This window comes from Salmo salar, chromosome ssa12, assembly GCF_905237065.1.
Source record: "Salmo salar chromosome ssa12, Ssal_v3.1, whole genome shotgun sequence".
Classification (NCBI taxonomy): domain Eukaryota; kingdom Metazoa; phylum Chordata; class Actinopteri; order Salmoniformes; family Salmonidae; genus Salmo; species Salmo salar.
In genome coordinates this window covers 92,640,451-92,661,480 of record NC_059453.1, presented here as the reverse complement: position 1 = coordinate 92,661,480, position 21,030 = coordinate 92,640,451, and the positions used below count along the sequence as shown (strand labels likewise).

General features: G+C 42.6%; 1 protein-coding gene across 1 annotated transcript; it reads left to right on the top strand.

Moving 5' to 3' along the window:
* The first annotated feature begins 299 nt into the window (after nucleotides 1-299).
* On the top strand, nucleotides 300-3,924 carry npffl (neuropeptide FF-amide peptide precursor like). Its single transcript, XM_045692101.1, has 4 exons — nucleotides 300-975; nucleotides 1,105-1,312; nucleotides 1,513-1,628; nucleotides 3,388-3,924. Exons 2-4 carry the CDS (start codon nucleotides 1,175-1,177, stop codon nucleotides 3,506-3,508), a joined length of 375 nt encoding a protein of 124 aa, XP_045548057.1. The 5' UTR covers nucleotides 300-975; nucleotides 1,105-1,174; the 3' UTR covers nucleotides 3,509-3,924.
* Nucleotides 3,925-21,030: the final 17,106 nt, after the last annotated feature.

The following is a 21,030-nucleotide window of genomic DNA, read 5'->3' as shown; positions in this document are numbered from 1 at the left end:
ACCCTGGTTCAGATCCAAGCTGTATCACATCTGGCTGTGATTGGGTGAGTCCCATAGGGCGGTACACAATTGGCCCAGCGTCGTCTAGGTTTGGCCGGTGTAGGCCGTCATTGTAAATAACAATTTGTTCTTTAACTGACTTGCCTAGTTAAACAAATAAAAAACGCAAGACATGCCAAATTACTAGTTGCTATTTTTTTTTGCCTTTCTTTTACATGGTGAAAACTACAGACAACTCCTTGCTTCTGTATTTGCTGGGTACTCTACAGAGTATTGTCAATGTTGGTGTCTTAGCGAGGGGGAGAGGTAATTTGTTGTCATAGTTTCCTTCCATCTTTTCTCATGGTTCTATACCTACAACTGAAATGTTGCTGTGGAGATAAACCAACGATATAAAGTGCATACAAGTCCATCACCTTTCACTGTGATGCCTTTAGGCAGCTGAATGTTCCTGAAGACAACTGGCTGATATTGTAAAAGTAAGTTTGTAAATGGATCGGAATCCATAAGAAAGGATTTATCTGTTTAATAACACTGTTTAGTCACGGGGGCCCTTCGAGGCCCTATAATGCACAGTTACTTTCTGTGTGTGTGTGTGTGTGTGTGTGTTGTCACTTCAGGGACCCTTAATGCACATCTGCCTCCCCTTATCCCACCAAATGGACGTGGGCTACCAGCATATTAAGAGCCGTTCTTCCTCCCGTGGTGGCCTAATAACGCCACTGTCACTCTCCCTGGTCCCAACAAGTGCTTACCAGTCCCCTGACCCACTGACCATTCATCTGCCCCATCTCCTGAGGCTCAGGAAGCGGTGGGCGTGTGTCGGCATATAAGGCCAGCTATATGCACCCATCATCCATGTCAGGGCAGCTGGGCTCCAGAAGAACGAGACAGAGACAGACCAAGAGCATCTCGCCTAAAGACTTGCGCCAGCATCCCGAAGATAAGAGCAGAAAAGAACAGTGGTACCATCAGGTGAGATTTTGTTCTATCCCTCGTCCATCCATCATACTGTTTATTTTTTAATTTATTTTTTAACTTGCTTACCAGGTAAAGCATTCTAATATAGTCTTTCTTTATCTATTGGTTTCATTCCAACGGCAGGTGTGAGCTCCATCCTCCGTCCGTCTTCCATCCATCCAACGTCCTCACCACCCGCCCAGAGAACAGAAGCATGAACGTGGACACAGTGCTGTGGGTGGTCCTGGTAGGTCTGATCCTAGCCATGGCTGGGGTGGGTCAGTGTTTGCAGGAGGAGAGGGGTGTGGAGAACAACAATCTGCCGGGGGAATCAGGAGAGGTGCTGTCACTGGTAAGACTGACCACTACAAAACAAGTCTGGGGTGCATTCAGCAGGGTGCAATGTTTTGGAACATTCAGATAGAAATATGATATGTAGAACAAACATATATATATATATATATATTTTTTTTTTTATCCATAGAATAAGGAATCATGTCGGCTCTATTTGTAGCATTTCTATCTGTTTAACAACGTTTGGTTGTTTGACAGGAGGGTGAGCACGTGGAAGGGTTTAACGAGTTGGACGATCGTCTCCTAGCCGCTGTGATTCACTCTCTGCTCCAGAGAAACATCCGGAACCCTTCAGTTCTCCACCAGCCTCAGAGGTGAGGATCTGTGTTTGTGTGTGTCACCTATTTTCCATTGCCAACCTCAGATGTACCAGTTCACTGTGTAATATATATATATATATATATATATATATATATATATATATATATATATATATATACTGCATATAAACATAACGTCACCTCTCAGAGTCAAGCAGCCTCTCTGTCACCGCACCGCACAATCACAAAATTTAACAATTGAGTCTTTCCGTGAAAAGAGTGGCCCTTTTGATATTTAAGGTAGAAAGTGTGCACCAATATTGCATTTTAAAAGTTATATTAAATGAAGTTCCGTGAATATAGATCACATGAAGAATTCAATACATCTGATTCTTAAAAAAAAAAAGAAATAATGTGTATGAATAAAGGCATGTCAAAATGCAGCATTTTAACATGAGCCTCTGTCAACCCTCTGTCACGTCCAGGAAGATTTCAACCCACTTAATTCCATCAATTCTCCCACGTTTTACCACCGTTGTAAAGCTTTAGTTATTTTGCTGCTTCATTTTCTGAAGATTTAAAAAAAAAAAAATTCAAAAAATATATATATATATAAAACAAAAAACAAAAAATTATAAAAATTTTCTGAAGATGATTATTTATTAAATGTGATTTAGTGATTCATTATTTTAATGTCAACCCTGTTACGTGAACTGAACTCTCATTTTAATATGGTGACACTATTCCTTTTTAAATGTTGTTGTTTTTAATAGAAAACATTGAACATCTAATAGTCAAATCATAGTGTAAAAGCAGGTGAGATGGTTCTGCTCTTTTTTGGTCATTTTCTGGTGTTTTGTGGTAGAAATCTGAGCTGGTTGAGCATAACATGTCAACCATGTTACCCATAGATAGACAGGCTACAAATGTTTTTAAACAATTATAGTTTTTTTGTGTGTGTGTAGCTTGCATTGAATTGTCACTCCCTGTTGCACACACAACAAGTTTCCGTTCCCCCTGTCCCGAGGGGATTTATGGCTGATTTCAGATGAAATCATCAACCCTGTTACAGTCAACTCTGTTACTTAATAGGCACTTACCATATTCATTTTTTAATTTAACATCTTGAAATGGAAAAACGTGTTTTTTATGGTGAACATTATGACAGAATTTAAAAAAAAAACGTTTTTTTTTTGTTTGTTTTTTTACACTTCTCAAAATCAGTGGAGCGGCCCAGAATGTAGTGGATAATGTGCATTTGGAAAATCTTTTCTTCTTTTCAGCTCCTTTCAATAGACTTCATTGCTGATTCTCTATTCAGAGTTCTCCTACTTTATTCAAGCAATGAAAACAACACTATGCTGATCACATAGTGAGCCAGTGTGAATAGTAAAGTATGAATAATAATTCACACTCAGTTACACCAACTGCATTAGCAGTTCAGCTTCTCAGGGTCACTTATTTTAATTTTATTTTACCGTTATTTAACTAGGCAAGTCAGTAAAGAACAAATACTTACAATGAGGGCCTACCCCGGCCAAACCCAGACGATGCTGGGCCAATTGTGCACCACCCTATGGGACTCTCAATCACAGCTGGTTGTGATACAGCCTGGAATTGAACCAGGGTCTGTAGTGACGCCTTTAGCACTGAGATGCAGTGCCTTAGACCGCTGTGCCACTCGGGATCCCACTATTCCCTATGAGGGACATTACTTATGACCAGGGCCGTTTAGGGTAGTGCACTACATAGGGAATAGGGTGACATTGGGGTACTACCTGATACTGTTACATTACTGCTATCTCCCCTGCAGGTTTGGTCGTGACAGCAGAGGAGACTTGATGATGGGGGACAGGATACAGTCCAGAGACTGGGAGCAGGCTCCAGGACACATCTGGGGCATGGCTGTGCCGCAGAGATTTGGCAAGAAATAGGCTTTGGTTGAGACTCAACATCTCACTCACATCTCTGCTGGAAATAAAGAATTTGGTTCAACACCCAGCAAATATAGTCTGAAAGTAAAATATGGACTCATACATTAACCAGTACATAAATGTTCTCTCTCCCTAACCTGCTGAGTTCCATTCCATTAAGCTGTATAGAACTAAGAGATCTTGGAACCTAGTAAATATCCACCACTTCTCTCAGATTTTAGCAGTGCTGATTGGTGCATATTCGAAATCTGGGAGAAAGTTGAAAACCAGAGTAGGTGCGCTTGATTCATAACGCCACACATTCGGGCGAACTGAATCAAGTGCACCTAAAGTTAGAGCTGCTGTAAATTGGCAGCGTACTTTTGATTGTTGCTCTGCCATTCTCTGTTTAACCAATAAAGGCTTCTGACTTGAAAGTGTCTGTTATGAGTGTTATGGGTGATTAGAGAGGATAAATATTGACTCAATTTGAGCCAGAACAACCCCTTAGTGTATAGACACGGGAATTTCTCTGATCCACCTCTGTCGAGCAACAAGCTAGGTTTCCATCCAACTGGCAACAGATTTTGATGTGAATATTATAAAATCTGCATAAAAACAATATGCGCATTTTCCCACCAGAAAAGTGTTTCCATCTAATTGACTTGTTGCGGATTAAAAGGCTATGTGTGACAACATTGTGCACATAAAAATACATTTTGCAGGTTAAATTCCCATACACTGAATACAAAATACAAGTTAAATGGGTTTCTGTTGCATTTTCAAGTCTACTGATGGTTTTGTCAGAAGAAAAACGTGTTAAATAACGACTGTGCCCACTCTGGTGTTGACACATGAGCTCACAGATACAGTGTACATATAGCAGCATACCACCCTGCATCCCACTGCTGGCTTGCTTCTGATGCTAAGCAGGGTTGGTCCTGGTCAGTCCCTGGATGGGAGACCAGATGCTGCTGGAAGTGGTGTTGGAGGGCCAGTAGGAGGCACTCTTTCCTCTGGTCTAAACAATATCCCAATTCCCCAGGCCAGTGATTGGGGACATTTCCCTGTCTAGGGTGCTGTCTTTCAGATGGGAAGTTAAATGGGTGTCCTGACTCTCTGAGGTCATTAAAGATCCCATGTTACTTATCGTAGGGGTGTTAACCCCGGTGTCCTGGCTAAATTCCCAATCTGGCCCTCATACCATCACGGCCACCTAATGATCCCCAGCTTACAACTGGCTCATTCATCCCCCTCCTATCCCCTGAAACTATTCCCCAGGTTGTTGCTGTAATGTTCTCAGTCAACTTACCTGGTAAAATAATGGTTAAATAAATATATATAGCCTATATGATGAGATTATTATGGACAAAAGAGCGAGATTATTTTTATTTCTCAAAAGGCAGCCAGGCATCGGCCATCATGTCACCAGAATAAAACCCTCAATATGTATTGTAAATGAGCATCAATCTCATCACCTTGTACTTTCACCACCCTGTGAAGTTCATCATAACAATATTTATTGTAAATGAGTATCAATCTCATCACCTTGTACTTTCACCACCCTGTGAAGTTCATCATAACATATTTCATCTGTAGTCAAATAAACGTCATGCTTTCCTGAGTGGTAGTGGGAGGACAGTGGGGTAAAGTACTTAAGTAAAAATACTTTAAAGTACTACTTAAGAAGTATCTGTACTTTACTATTTATATTTTTGACAACTTTCACTTTACTACATTCCTAAATAAAAATATATACTTTTTACTCCATACATTTTCCATGACACCCAAAAGTACTCGTTACATTTTGAATGCTTAGCAGGACAGGAAAATGGTCTAATTCACTCACTTATCAAGAGAACATCCCTGGACAACCCTACTGGCTCTGATCTGGCGGACTCACTAAACACAAATGATTTGTAAATTATGACTGAGTGTTGGAGTGTGCCTCTGGATTTTCGTAAATAAAAAAACAAGAAAATCATGCCGTGGGTTGCTTAATATAAGAAATGTTTCATTATTTATATTTTAGTGATTACTTACTGTATTTCTGTTATCCTGTTTATCAATCTGAACAACATAGTAGTTAGTAGTTACTGTATTTCTGTTATTCTGTTTCTCAATCTGAACAACGTTGTAGTTAGTAGTTACTGTATTTTTGACTGTACAATTCCTTCTTTTTGCAACATCGCTCTCAGTTAGCATGTGGAACATTCAGGGCCTAAGCTCATCAACCTTTACACTGAAGAGTTGATGAGTAAATGTTTTGTTTTTGAAAGATGTTGATGTCGTCATTCTGCAGGAGACATGGTATAAGGCAGACATTGTCACTGTCCCACAGGCTACAGAGAGGTAATCATGCTGTCACTGTCCCACAGGCTACAGAGAGGTAATCATGCTGTCACTGTCCCACAGGCTACAGAGAGGTAATCATTCTGTCACTGTCCCACAGGCTACAGAGAGGTAATCATGCTGTCACTGTCCCACAGGCTACAGAGAGGTAATCATTCTGTCACTGTCCCACAGGCTACAGAGAGGTAATCATGCTGTCACTGTCCCACAGGCTACAGAGAGGTAATCATGCTGTCACTGTCCCACAGTCTACAGAGGTAATCATGCTGTCACTGTCCCACAGGCTACAGAGAGGTAATCATTCTGTCACTGTCCCACAGGCTACAGAGAGGTAATCATGCTGTCACTGTCCCACAGGCTACAGAGAGGTAATCATGCTGTCACTGTCCCACAGTCTACAGAGAGGTAATCATTATGTCACTGTCCCACAGGCTACAGAGAGGTAATCATGCTGTCACTGTCCCACAGGCTACAGAGAGGTAATCATTCTGTCACTGTCCCACAGGATACAGAGAGGTAATCATGCTGTCACTGTCCCACAGGCTACAGAGAGGTAATCATGCTGTCACTGTCCCACAGTCTACAGAGGTAATCATTCTGTCACTGTCCCACAGGCTACAGAGAGGTAATCATGCTGTCACTGTCCCACAGGTTACAGAGAGGTAATCATTCTGTCACTGTCCCACAGGCTACAGAGAGGTAATCATTCTGTCACTGTCCCACAGGCTACAGAGAGGTAATCATTCTGTCACTGTCCCACAGTCTACAGAGAGGTAATCATTCTGTCACTGTCCCACAGGCTACAGAGAGGTAATCATGCTGTCACTGTCCCACAGGCTACAGAGAGGTAATCATTCTGTCACTGTCCCACAGGCTACAGAGAGGTAATCATGCTGTCACTGTCCCACAGGCTACAGAGAGGTAATCATTCTGTCACTGTCCCACAGGCTACAGAGAGGTAATCATTCTGTCACTGTCCCACAGTCTACAGAGAGGTAATCATTCTGTCACTGTCCCACAGGCTACAGAGAGGTAATCATGCTGTCACTGTCCCACAGTCTACAGAGAGGTAATCATGCTGTCACTGTCCCACAGGCTACAGAGAGGTAATCATGCTGTCACTGTCCCACAGGCTACAGAGAGGTAATCATGCTGTCACTGTCCCACAGGTTACAGAGAGGTAATCATTCGGTCACTGTCCCACAGGCTACAGAGAGGTAATCATGCTGTCACTGTCCCACAGGCTACAGAGAGGTAATCATTCTGTCACTGTCCCACAGGTTACAGAGAGGTAATCATGCTGTCACTGTCCCACAGTCTACAGAGAGGTAATCATTATGTCACTGTCCCACAGGCTACAGAGAGGTAATCATTCTGTCACTGTCCCACAGGCTACAGAGAGGTAATCATGCTGTCACTGTCCCACAGGCTACAGAGAGGTAATCATTCTGTCACTGTCCCACAGGCTACAGAGAGGTAATCATGCTGTCACTGTCCCACAGGCTACAGAGAGGTAATCATGCTGTCACTGTCCCACAGGCTACAGAGAGGTAATCATTCTGTCACTGTCCCACAGACTATATAATTACAGACATTGACCCTTTCTCTCTCAGCTCATTCACCGTCAAGCCACTAACACCTTCGTCTGATCTCAGCCAAATTACCTTGTTCATCAAAAGAACAGACATGGAAACAACCACACATTCACAGCCCAGTAAGCTGTACAACATCAACAATTCATACAGATGAGCCCAAAACAGCACAGAAGAATACTGGTATGGCAACTGCACCGCCCACAACCGCAAGGCTCTCCAGAGGGTGGTGCGGTCAGCACAATGCATCACCAGGGGGCAAACTACCTGCCCTCCAGGACACCTAGAGCACCTGATGCCACAGGAAGGCCAAAAAGATAATCAAGGACAACAACCACTGCCTGTTCACTCCGCTACCATCCAGAAGGTGAGGTCAGTATAGGTGCATCAAAGCAGGGACCGAGAGACTGAGAAACAGCTTCTATCTCAAGGCCATCAGGACTGTTAAACAGCCATCACTAACTCAGAGAGGCTGCTGCCAACATAGAGACTCAAATCATTGGCCACTTTAATAAATGGACTTAATAAATGGATCACTAGTCACTTTAATAACGCCACTTTAATAATGTTTACATATCCTACATTACTCATGTCATATGTAAACTCAGCAAAAAAAAGAAACGTCCTTTCACCGTCAACTGCGTTTATTTTCAGTAAACTTAACATGTGTAAATATTTGTATGAACATAACAAGATTCAATAACTGAGACATAAACTGAACAAGTTCCACAGACATGTGACTCACAGAAATTGAATAATGTGTCCCTGAACAAAATGGGGGTCAAAATCAAAAGTAACAGTCAGTATCTGGTGTGGCCACCAACTGCATTAAGTACTGCTGTGCATCTCCTCCTCATGGACTGCACCAGATTTGCCAGATCTTGCTGTGAGATGTTACCCCAGTCTTCCACCAAGGTACCTGCAAGTTCCCGGACATTTCTGGGGGGAATGCCCCTAGCCCTCACCCTCTGATCCAACAGGTCCCAGACGTGCACAATGGGATTGAGATCCGGGCTCTTCGCTGGCCATGGCAGAACACTGACATTCATGTCTTGCAGGGATTCACACACAGAACGAGCAGTATGGCTGGTGGCATTGTCATGCTGGAGGGTCATGTCAGGATGAGCCTGCAGGAAGGGTATCACATGAGGGAGGAGGATGTCTTCCCTGTAATGCACAGCGTTGAGATTGCCTGCAATGACAACAAGCTCAGTCCAATGATGCTGTGACACACCGCCCCAGAACATGATGGACCCTCCACCTCCAAATCGATCCCACTCCAGAGTATAGGCCTCGGTGTAACGCCACATTCCTTCGATGATAAACGCGAATCTGACCATCACCCCTTGTGAGACAAAAACCGCGACTCGTCAGTGAAGAGCACTTTTTGTCCTGTCTGGTCCAGCGACGGTGGGTTTGTGCCCATAGGCAACGTTGTCGCTGGTGAGCACCTGCCTTACAACAGGCCTACAAGCCCTCAGTCCAGCCTCAGCCTATTGCAGACAGTCTGAGCACTGATGGAGGGATTGTGCGTTCCTGGTGTAACTCGGGCAGTTGTTGTTGCCATCCTCTACCTGTCCCGCAGGTGTGATGTTCGGATGAACTGATCCTGTGCAGGTGTTGTTACACTGGTCTGCCTCTGTCCTGTCTCCCGGTTGCGCTGTCTTAGGCGTCTCACAGTACGGACATTGCAATTTATTGCCCTGGCCACATCTGCAGTCCTCATGCCTCCTTGCAGCATGCCTAAGGAACGTTCACGCAGATGAGCAGGGACCCTGGGCATCTTTCTTTTGGTGTTTTTCAGAGTCAGTAGAAAGGCCTCTTGGGTGTCCTAAGTTTTCATAACTGTGACCTTAATTGCCTACCGTCTGTAAGCTGTTAGTGTCTTAACGACCGTTCCTCAGGTGCGTGTTCATTAATTGTTTATGGTTCATTGAACAAGCATGGGAAACAGTGTTTGAACCCTTTACAATGAAGATCTGTGAAGTTATTTGGATTTTTATGGATTATCTTTGAAAGGCAGGGTCTTGAAAATGGGACGTTTCTTTTTTTTGCTGAGTTTATATACTGCATTCTATACTATCTATTCTATACCATCTATTGCATCTTAGCCTGTGCCGCTCTGACATTGCTCATCCATATATTCATATTTTTTAATTCTTAGTCCATCCATTTACTTAGATTTGTGTATATTAGGTATTTGCTGTGGAATTGTTAGATATTACTTGTTAGATATTGCTGCACTGTCGGAACTAGAAGCACAAGCATTTCGCTACACTCGCAATAACATCTGCTAACCACGTGTATGCGACCAATACAATTTGATTTGATTTGATTCGAAAGCAACCATTAACCCAAAAATACAAACACTCTTAGTTAACTTTCTGCATACCACATCCCCTCACAGCAAAGAAGGCCTCAAACTAGCAGTAATAAAACATCAACAATATATTCAGGCAAACGACAAAAGAAGCACAACTGAAATTGATTAAAAAAAAAGAACTAAAAAAGACCGCAGATGAAAACTGGTTTGATATAAATTGTAAAATTATCAGGAAAAAATGTACACTCATGACGCTTGGCATTCAGGCCAAATAGTTCAATCTTGGTTTCATCAGACCAGAGAATCTTGTTTCTCAGGGTTTGAGAGTCCTTTAGGTGCCTTTTGGCAAACTCCAAGTGGGTTGTCAAACTCCAAGCGGGGCTGCACTGTAACATAACAAAATGTGGAAAAAGGGGTCTGAATACTTTCCGAATACACTGTACTTCCTTTTTTCTATTTCCTCCAGTGACTATCTGATCGGAATGTATCCCTTGCGGTTTTTGCTCAGCCTAGAGGACTGATTCTGGTCGAATTGAATGGACTGGCCGTGGATTTTGATCTCCTTTCCCCCCTGTGCCTTCAGAATGTTGACTTCGGTCTGATCGTTCCACAGCTTGAAGATTACCACGCGAGGATATTTACCGTTCTTCTGTTTCTCGCCGATCCTATGGCATCGTTTCAGATCCTCCGGTGACGTACCCACGTCAAGTTCCTCTGATATTGGTTTGACCATGTAGCTGGAAAGGTCTCCTTTTTCCTCGTCTTCCGGTAAGGACAATATGTAACGTTGTTTCATTCATTGTTTTCTTGCTGGTCCAATTATTCTTCTAAAGATTGGCAACTTTGTTTCCGGAAGGCTAATTTTGCTGGTTTTTTTTTTGTTCATGCTCACCTTTTGTATGTGCATGTCTGGCATGTCGAGCTAATCTATTTGTGTAGCCCTTTCAATGGTAACCCCTTTCCTGCAGTCAAATTACTAAAGCGCCCTCTAGTGCCCTCATGGGGGGAATGTTATTAATATTTTTCATAATTTCGTAATTAATAAACATTATTTTTTTTTAAACGAATAGTTTCTATGTCAAACGGTTTTATTATATTTCAGTCTTCTGTGATGTATATGAAGTGTAATATTAGGATACAAACTCAAAACGTAATACATTTCAACTCTATATCTGACATGATACAGGTGTCTTCTTTTAAGTCCATAACCATGTGTGTGTGAGGTGTATACTTGTGTTTCAAAGTAGATTTGTTTAAAACTACCAAGAACCACTCTGTATGACCCTGATTCAGCCCACCGCAGTAAAATATTGACAACAGATTGTAGCAGTTTGTTTCTTTGGTGTGCATTGAGAGCATTTTAGCTATGTTTTAATGGATATCCTTTAGCTGTTCATTTACTTTCAAATGCATCTCCTTGTCTTTTCCTCTGGGGGAAGCCATGGCTTGTTGGATTCGTGTCGCCACGCCACTTTTTCCAAAGGATTGGTTGACTGTTGTACACAACGGACCGCTCACTCTCTCCCAGTTGATTGGTTGACTGTTGTACACAACGGACCGCTCACTCTCTCCCAGTTGATTGGTTGACTGTTGTACACAATGGACTGCTGATATATAGATGTATCCAGTTTAGAGGCTTCATTTGAACTTTGACATATAACCACAGTTTTGTCGGTACAAAACAGAGCTACTCACACCCCATGCATCCTATCGCTAAGCGCATGCGCCTCGACAGAGAGTTTTTATACGTGAAGGTTTTCACATAACAAAATGCAAATTCAACAAGTGCTGTGAAAACATGTCCTTTTCCTCACATGTGAAAAGGTGGTGTTAACATGTGAAGTCTATATTTAATACCTGTGAACATATGGTTTCACATGTGAACAGTTGACCTCAACTTGTGAAAACAGTTATTTCACATTTGAAAATGCAATTTCACATGTTGTTTTTGTAAGGGAAGAAATGAAATGGTATGGGGATTTTAAAGTACCGCTGTTCAGCTCAAATAGTGTGAAATCTTTAATCGTTGACAATATGATTACACTTGACATGATCACTTAGTACTGACTTCTCAATATGACCTCACTGGATTTGAACTCACAATCTCTGGATTTGAGATACATTGATCTTTCAGCTGCGCCACAAAGTCTGAAACCTAGGTGAAAAACCTGTCGATCTGCACTTGAGCACGGCACATTGCCCATTTAAGTCAATAAGAGCGTGTGCTAAATGACTAAAATGTAAAAAAAATATGTAAATATTATCGTTGCACTGCTATTTTAGTTATTAGTTAATCTGACTATTCTCTCATAATTTATTTAATTGACTTATTTCAGCAATTTTCTGTATAGTTGTCTAATGTTTGTGGGAAATATTATTCTGTTTTAATATTACTCCTGAATCACAATGATAAATATAATATTTTTTCTTGAACGTATTATACAAAGCTGAGATTTACTTTGAAGTGCTGAATGTAGGAACAGGCATAAAGGTGAAATGAGTCATAGACTTTGTTGAGTAGCAGTATGATGCCACGAACGTAGAGGTTGTGAGTTCTAATCCCAGATGAGCACTTGTTGAATAATAATTACTGTAAAAATAAACATACACTATATAGCTGTATCAGATATGCAAGTTGACAGCCCTGCAGCTATTTTGTTATGTTCCGGGGACATCCTAATGCCTCATTTTTGGTTTGCAGGGCATCATGTGAAAATGTGAAATTCACATGTGAAAGGTGATGTGATCACATGTGAAAATCTACATGTGAAATATCATCACATGCGAAGTGTTCCAAAAACATGTGATTTTCCACATGTGAAATCATGTGGTTTTTCCATAAAGGTTTGACATCAGTGGACATGTGATGGTTTGCTTGCAAGTGACATATGTTATGAAAAAAAATTGGTCGGAGCAGGGTGGGAGTTTTGGGGACTCAGGGAGTGTTCAGCTCCCCCAAATGAGAAGTTAGCAACAAAAGTTAAACTTTGAGTGGGGTCTCTAAATAATGCTAATTTAACCATTCTCTTATCTATTTAAAATGTAGTGGTAAATATGTTTTACAGTGGTAAATATGAAAATAAAACTTTCCAAATGAAACAAACACCCCCACCTCTCTGTCATGGCTTAAACCATTTATTTATATGTAGTGCTGTCCACTCAGTTGTATTTGGGACAAACCATTCCACCATATTTGGGACAAACCATTCCACCATATTTGGGACAAACCATTCCACCATATTTGGGACAAACCATTCCACCATATTTGGGACAAACCTTTCCACCATATTTGGGACAAACCATTCCACCATATTTGGGACAAACCATTCCACCATATTTGGGACAAACCATTCCACCATATTTGGGACAAACCATTCCACCATATTTGGGACAAACCTTTCCACCATATTTGGGACAAACCATTCCACCATATTTGGTACAAACCATTCCACCATATTTGGGACAAACCTTTCCACCATATTTGGGACAAACCATTCACTCAACAAAATCTAAACCTCAACAAAATCTTGTAATAAATAATGTGGAAATTGAGCAAGTTGAGGAGACTAAACTGCTAGAGTAACCCTGGATTGGTCCAAACATACTGATGCAATGGTACAGTAGCTAAGATTGGGATTAGTCTGTCTGTAATAAAGGGCTGATTTCTTGATATTGCTGTAAACAAAAGAATCCCTACAAGCCCTAATTTTGTCGCACCTGGACTACTGCCCAGTCATATGGTCAAGTGCCACAAAGAGGGATATAGGCAAATTACAGCTGGCCCAGAACAGAGCAGTATGGCTGGCCCTTAAATGTACACGGAAAGCTAACATCAATGACATGCATGTCAATCTCTCCTGGCTCAAAGTGGAGGAGAGATTGACTGCATTACTACTTGTCTTTGTGAGAGGTATTGACATGTTGAATGCACCGAGTTGTCTGTTTAAACTACTAGCACACAGCTCAGACACCCATTCATACCCCACAAGGCATGCCATCAGAGGTCTCTTCACAGTCCCCAAGTCCAGAACAGACTATGGGAGGTGCACAGTACTACATAGAGCCATGACTACATGGAACTCTATTCCACATCAAGTAACTCATGCAGCAGTAGAATCAGATTTAAAAAACAGATAAAAATACAGCTTATGGAACAGTGGGGACTGTGAAGAGACACACACACAGGTACAGACACACGCATACACACACAAATGCTAGCACACGCACTCTACACACGTACATTCTAATATTGTTGTATGGTGGTATTTTACATTTTGTATTGTAGATATGTAGTGGTGTAATAATGTTATATGATGTACTGTTTTATCTTTTGTTTTATGTGTAATGTAAGTGCCTTAATGTGTTTGGACCCCAGGAAGAGTAGCTGCTGCCTTGGCAGGAACTAATGGGGATCTATAATAAATCCCAGGAAGAGTAGCTGCTGCCTTGGCAGGAACTAATAGGGATCCATAATAAACCCCAGGAAGAGTAGCTGCTGCCTTGGCAGGAACTGATGGGGATCCTTAATAAACCCCAGGAAGAGTAGCTGCTGCCTTGACAGGAACTAATGGGGATCTATAATAAATCCCAGGAAGAGTAGCTGCTGCCTTGGCAGGAACTGATGGGGATCCTGTAACGACGGTTGAAAGGAGAGGACCAAGGTGCAGCGCGGTGAGTGTACATATTCTCTTTATTGGAAAGACGCCGAACAAAACAATAAACTCTACCCAACAAACCGTAAAGCTAAAGGTAATGTGCCTTAAACAAAGTCAACTTCCCACAACCCAAGGAGGGAAAAAGGGCTACCTAAGTATGGTTCCCAATCAGAGACAACGATAGACAGCTGTCCCTGATTGAGAACCATACCCGGCCAAAACATAGAAAATAAAGAACATAGAAAAAGGACATAGAATGCCCACCCTAGTCACACCCTGGCCTAACCAAAATAGAGAACAAAAACCTCTCTATGGCCAGGGCGTGACAAATCCCAAATAAATACAAATATAAAAATACAATTACAATCTGGACAGATGCAGGTAAATAAAAGTCACGTATCTTCTAATGAAGATAAAAAAAACTATCTTAATTCTGAAATGCCATATGACACTTAGAATACCATCAAACTTGATTTGCCCTAACAGAAAATGTGTATCAGACCTTACAAAAATATCCATTAATTATAATCCACACAATAATTCACATTTCCTGTCGCTGCAGGATTATTTTCCTGCTTTGATAAACTGGTCAAATTAAGATCTAACATCTGTATAGACTGTTTACATATCGTAGCTTCCACACAAAGAGGAGGAGGAGGAGGAGGAAGAGGAGGAGAGGGAGGTATGATCAAATTTCCCCTCTACCAGACAGGTTGTATAAACAAGGATTTTGAAATGAATTGGCCACACTGAGTTATTCTGCTAGTCTTTTCACCGATATTATTACAATTCCCATCAGGGAGCACAGGTTGCATATTAAAACAGTCTTTGGGACATCATTTTATGTTATTTTCCCCTTCATTTAATCCAACATCACTCAGTGTAGTAGATAAATACTTTCAACTATGTCTTGTAATACAGTTAAATTGCATTAGCATGAGGTGAAATGTAATTATAAAACTCATAAAACAATACAAAACAACGAGACAAGAGGTAATTAGCTTCATGAGTTTCATACCGGTTGCTACATTATATATTCAGTCCCTGAAAGGAACTAATATGCAATATCCCGCTGTGGAACACCCTCTTTCTCATTATGTCCACCGCATGTATATTTATCATGAATGTTTTTGAATGTCATAAATATTTAGTTAAGGCTGGTTTACTATACACTTACAAAAGCTTAAAGCAGTTTAAAGTACCCATTGATCCTGTATGAAGACTGATCCTTAGAAAACCTGAGACAGACATTGTCCTGCAGACCCATACAACTGTGTTTTTCTTTCTGTGGTGAAGGAGAGAGAGAGAGAAAAGGTGAAGGATGAGAGAGAATAGGGCTGCTAACGAAATAAAATGGGTTACCAAGGTAGAGAAAGTAAGAGAGAGAGAGACAGAGAGAGACAGCGAGAGAGAGAGACAGAGAAAGAGTGAAAGAGAGAGAGTGAGAGGGAGAGAGAGAGAACGAGTGAGAGAGGAGAGACAGAGACACAGAGATACAGAGCGCGAGAGAGAGAGAGAGAGAGAGAGTGAGAGATAGAGAGAGAAAATCTCTTAGTAAGACAAAAAATAATGGTGCTCCAAAAAAGGTCCAGTTGCCAGGACCATAAATACAAATTCCATCTAGACACCATTACCCTAAAACATACAAAACACTATACATACCTCGGTCTAAACATCAGCACCACAGGAAACATCCACAAGGCTATGAACGATCTGAGAGACAAGGCAAGAAGGGCCTTGTAATTCATCAAAAGGAACATAAAAATCGACATACCAATTAGGATCTGGCAAAAAATACTTCAATCAGTTATAGAACCCATTACCCTTTATGGGTGTCAGGTCTGGGGTCAGCTCACCAACCAAAAATTCACAACATGGTACAAACCCCAAATTGAGACTCTGAATTGCACAATTCTGCAAAAATATCCTCTGTGAACAACGTAAAACACCAAATAATGCATGCAGAGCAGAATTAGGCCGATACCCGCTAATGATCAAAAGCCAGGAAAGAGCCATTAAATTCTTCAACCACCTAAAAGGAAGCGATTCCCAAACCTTCCATAACAAAGCCATCACCTACAGAGAGATGAACCTGGAGAAGAGTCCACTAAGCAATCTGATCCTAGGGCTCTGTTCACAAACACAAACAGAGCCACCGAACAGCAACACAACTAGACCCAACCAAATTATGAGAAAACAAAAAGAGAATTACTTTGGAAAGAATTAACAAAAAAACAGAGCAAACTAGAATGCTATTTGGCCCTAAACAGAGAGTACACAGTGGCAGAATACCTGACCACTGTGACTGACCCCAAATTAAGGAAAGCTTTGACTATGTAGATTCAGTGAGCATAGCCTTAGAAACTGTAGAAACTGAGATTCACTTCCTAACCTCTTCCCAAATGTATGACCATATTAAAGACACATATTCCCTCAGATAACACAGAATTTGAAAACAAATCCAATTTTGATAAACTCCCATATCTACTGGGTGAAATACCCCAGTGTGCCATCACAGCAGCAAGATTTGTGACCTGTTGCCACAAGAAAAGGGCAACCAGTGAAGAACAAACACCATTGTAAATACAACCCATATTTATTTATTTTCCTATTTGCACATTGTTACAATACCATATATAGACATAATATGACATTTAAAATTAATCTATACCTTTGAAACTTTTGTGAGTGTAATGTTTACTGTTAATTTTATTTATTATCTATTTCACTTGCTTTGGCAATGTAAACATATGTTTCCCATGCCAATAAAGTCATTTGAATTGAATTGACTTGAGAAAGAGGAGAGAGAGAGAGAAACCTTTGTGAGTGCAATGTTCACTGTTCATGTCTAATTGTTTTTATGTTGTTTTGTGTCTCCTCACATTTGTTTATTGTTAATTTCACTTGCTTTGGCAATGTAAACATGGTTCCTAAGCCAATAAAGCCCCTTCAAATTGAATTAAGAGAGAGAGAGTGAGACAGAGAGAGAGAGAGAGAGAGAGAGAGAGAGAGACAGAGAGAGACAGAGAGAGAGAGACAGACTTCCTGTTGAGGAAAGGCTGTGCAACCACTGCACATCAGCAGAACCTGAGACGGAGCTGCATTTCCTGACAAAATGTCAAAAATATAAAACAATTAGAGAGTGTCATTTCCCCAAATGTGAAACCCTTATTCAAGGTTTCAAAGACCTCTCTGATGAGGATAGGCTACCCGTCCTGTTGGGGGAGGACGCAGAGAGCTGTGTGTTGGCAGCGCACTACATTGCTGCCTGCCATAAGTTGAGGGACAGTGTCTGACAGACCAATCAACCTGCACATGTACTCTACTGTATGATTATTGTTATTGTTGAATATATGGTTATTTTGACCCTTGGTTATTGTTGTTACTGTTGTCCCGTTGACAATTTTGATTCTCATTTTTATTTTATTTTTTATATTGTAAATATACAAAATAAGCTTTGGCAATATGTACATTGTTACGTCATGCCAATAAAGCAAATTGAATTGAATTGACAGACAGAGACAGAGACAGAGACAGAGACAGAGAGAGTGAGAGAGAGAGAGAGAGAGAGAGAGAGAGAGACAGAGAGAGAGAGAGAGACACAGAGAGAGAGAGAGAGAGAGAGAGAGAGAGAGAGAGAGAGAGAGAGAGAGAGAGAGAGAGAGAGAGAGAGACCAGGCTGAGTGACCACCGATTGGCAATAGAAACCGGCAGACATTTAACATTTACATTTAAGTCATTTAGCAGACGCTCTTATCCAGAGCGACTTACAAATTGGTGCATTCACCTTATAATATCCAGTGGAACAACCACTTTACAATAGTGCATCTAAATCTTTTAAGGGGGGGTTAGAAGGATTACTTTATCCTATCCCAGGTATTCCTTGAAGAGGTGGGGTTTCAGGTGTCTCCGGAAGGTGGTGATTGACTCCGCTGTCCTGGCGTCGTGAGGGAGCTTGTTCCACCATTGGGGTGCCAGAGCAGCGAACAGTTTTGACTGGGCTGAGCGGGAACTGTGCTTCCTCAGCGGTAGGGAGGCGAGCAGGCCAGAGGTGGATGAACGGAGTGCCCTTGTTTGGGTGTAGGGCCTGATCAGAGCCTGAAGGTACGGAGGTGCCGTTCCCCTCACAGCTCCGTAGGCAAGCACCATGGTCTTGTAGCGGATGCGAGCTTCGACTGGAAGCCAGTGGAGAGAGCGGAGGAGCGGGACGTGAGAGAACTTGGGAAGGTTGAACACCAGACGGGCTGCGGCGTTCTGGATGAGTTGTAGGGGTTTAATGGCACAGGCAGGGAGCCCAGCCAACAGCGAGTTGCAATAATCCAGACGGGAGATGACAAGTGCCTGGATTAGGACCTGCGCCGCTTCCTGTGTGAGGCAGGGTCGTACTCTGCGAATGTTGTAGAGCATGAACCTACAGGATCGGGTCACCGCCTTGATGTTGGTGGAGAACGACAGGGTGTTGTCCAGGGTCACGCCAAGGCTCTTAGCACTCTGGGAGGAGGACATAAGGGAGTTGTCAACCGTGATGGCGAGATCATGGAACGGGCAGTCCTTCCCCGGGAGGAAGAGCAGCTCCGTCTTGCCGAGGTTCAGCTTGAGGTGGTGATCCGTCATCCACACTGATATGTCTGCCAGACATGCAGAGATGCGATTCGCCACCTGGTTGTTAGAGGGGGGAAAGGAGAAGATTAATTGTGTGTCATCTGCATAGCAATGATATGAGAGACCATGTGAGGATATGACAGAGCCAAGTGACTTGGTGTATAGCGAGAATAGGAGTGGGCCAAGAACAGAGCCCTGGGGGACACCAGTGGTGAGAGCACGTGGTGCGGAGACAGATTCTCGCCACGCCACCTGGTAGGAGCAACCTGTCAGGTAGGACGCAATCCAAGCGTGGGCGGCGCCGGAGATGCCCAGCTCGGAGAGGGTGGAGAGGAGGATCTGATGGTTCACGGTATCAAAGGCAGCAGATAGGTCTAGAAGGATGAGAGCAGAGGAGAGAGAGTTAGCTTTAGCAGTGCGGAGAGCCTCCGTGACACAGAGAAGAGCAGTCTCAGTTGAATGCCCAGTCTTGAAACCTGACTGATTAGGATCAAGAAGGTCATTCTGAGAGAGATAGCAAGAGAGCTGGCCAAGGACGGAGCTGGCCAAGACATGGCTACCCAAAGAGGAGCGTGTATGTGGTCACTGCACGACAGGGGAGACAGAGACAGAGACAGAGACAGAGACAGAGAGAGAGAGAGAGAGAGCGACAGAGACAGAAAGAGAGAGAGAGACAGAGTGAGAGAGAGAGAGAGAGCGAGAGAGAGAGAGAGCAGAGAGAGAGAGAGAGAGAGAGAGAGAGAGAGAGCGAGAGAGAGAGCGAGAGAGAGAGAGAGAGAGAGACAGAGTGTGTGAGAGAGAGAGAGAGAGAGAGAGAGAGAGAGAGAGAGAGAGAGAGAGAGAGAGAGAGCTGTGGCTACATAATGAAATACAAACACCTCTGAATGTAGTTTTTAATGCAGCAAAACATGTTTTTGTTATCAGCAACCGCTCTCTACTCTCTGTTGTTGTGTTAGCCCCAGGGCGCAGCGCAAATGGCATCCTATTCCCTAAGGGCCCTCGTCAAAAGTAGTGTACTATATAGGGAATAGAGTGCCACATGGGACTCAGGCCCACTCTGAGCAGCTGTCACTGCTTTGATGACAAAGTCTTACTCCTCAGGAGGAATCCTGACCTGTTGTCACAGTGATAGCTCTTAATTCATTAGTTCTTTGAACCACCGCAAGGTACGACAAGAACAACAGTGTTCAAAATCGACATAAAATGCTTATGCTTTATTCCTGAACCAACATGCCCCAGTACCTCTGGAGAAACCTACACATTCACACAGACATTCTACCAAAGATACATTTCATTGACAGAGGGGTCATATTAGTGTGTAGCCCAAACTGTTTGGGCGATACAGACAGAAGTTAGAGGATGGGCTGTACTGACTTCAGCTGTGTCCCAAGACGCTTGTGGGGGTTGTAAGGCTTGTAGAACAAAATGGAGAACACCATCATGAGAGTCTCATCTTTCTCATCATAGGGGGGGTCATAATAGTTTGTAGGCCAAACCGTTTGGACACTACAGACACTTCCTCCTCCATGCTTCACGGTGGGGACCACACGCGTGGAGATCATCCGTTCACCTAGTCTTCATCTCACAAAGACACAACGTTTGCAACCAAAAATCTCAAATTTGGACTCATCAGACCAAGGGACAGATTTCCACCAGTCTAATGTCCATTGCTCGTGTTTCTTGGCCAAAGCAAGTCTCTTCTTCTGATTAGTGTTCATTACCGTGAAGGCCTGATTCTGGACTCTATCCGCACTGGACTCTAAACCCACACTGGACTCTAAACCCACACTGGACTCAATCAACACACTGGACTCTACACCCACACACTAGACTCTACACCCACACACTAGACTCTAACCACACACTTGACTCTAACCACACACTGGACTCTACCCACACACTGGACTCTACCCACACACCGGACTCTACAACCACACCGGACTCTACAACCACACTGGACTCTACCCACACACTGGACTCTACCCACACTGGACTCTAAACCCACACTGGACTCTACCC

Excerpts from the sequence above, each read along its gene's own strand:
- npffl (XM_045692101.1), top strand. The coding sequence starts at position 1,175 with ATGAACGTGGACACAGTGCTGTGGGTGGTCCTGGTAGGTCTGATCCTA. Across the intron at positions 1,313-1,512 it reads CAGGAGAGGTGCTGTCACTG|GAGGGTGAGCACGTGGAAGG; the intron begins GTAAGACTGACC and ends GTTGTTTGACAG. Across the intron at positions 1,629-3,387 it reads GTTCTCCACCAGCCTCAGAG|GTTTGGTCGTGACAGCAGAG; the intron begins GTGAGGATCTGT and ends TCTCCCCTGCAG.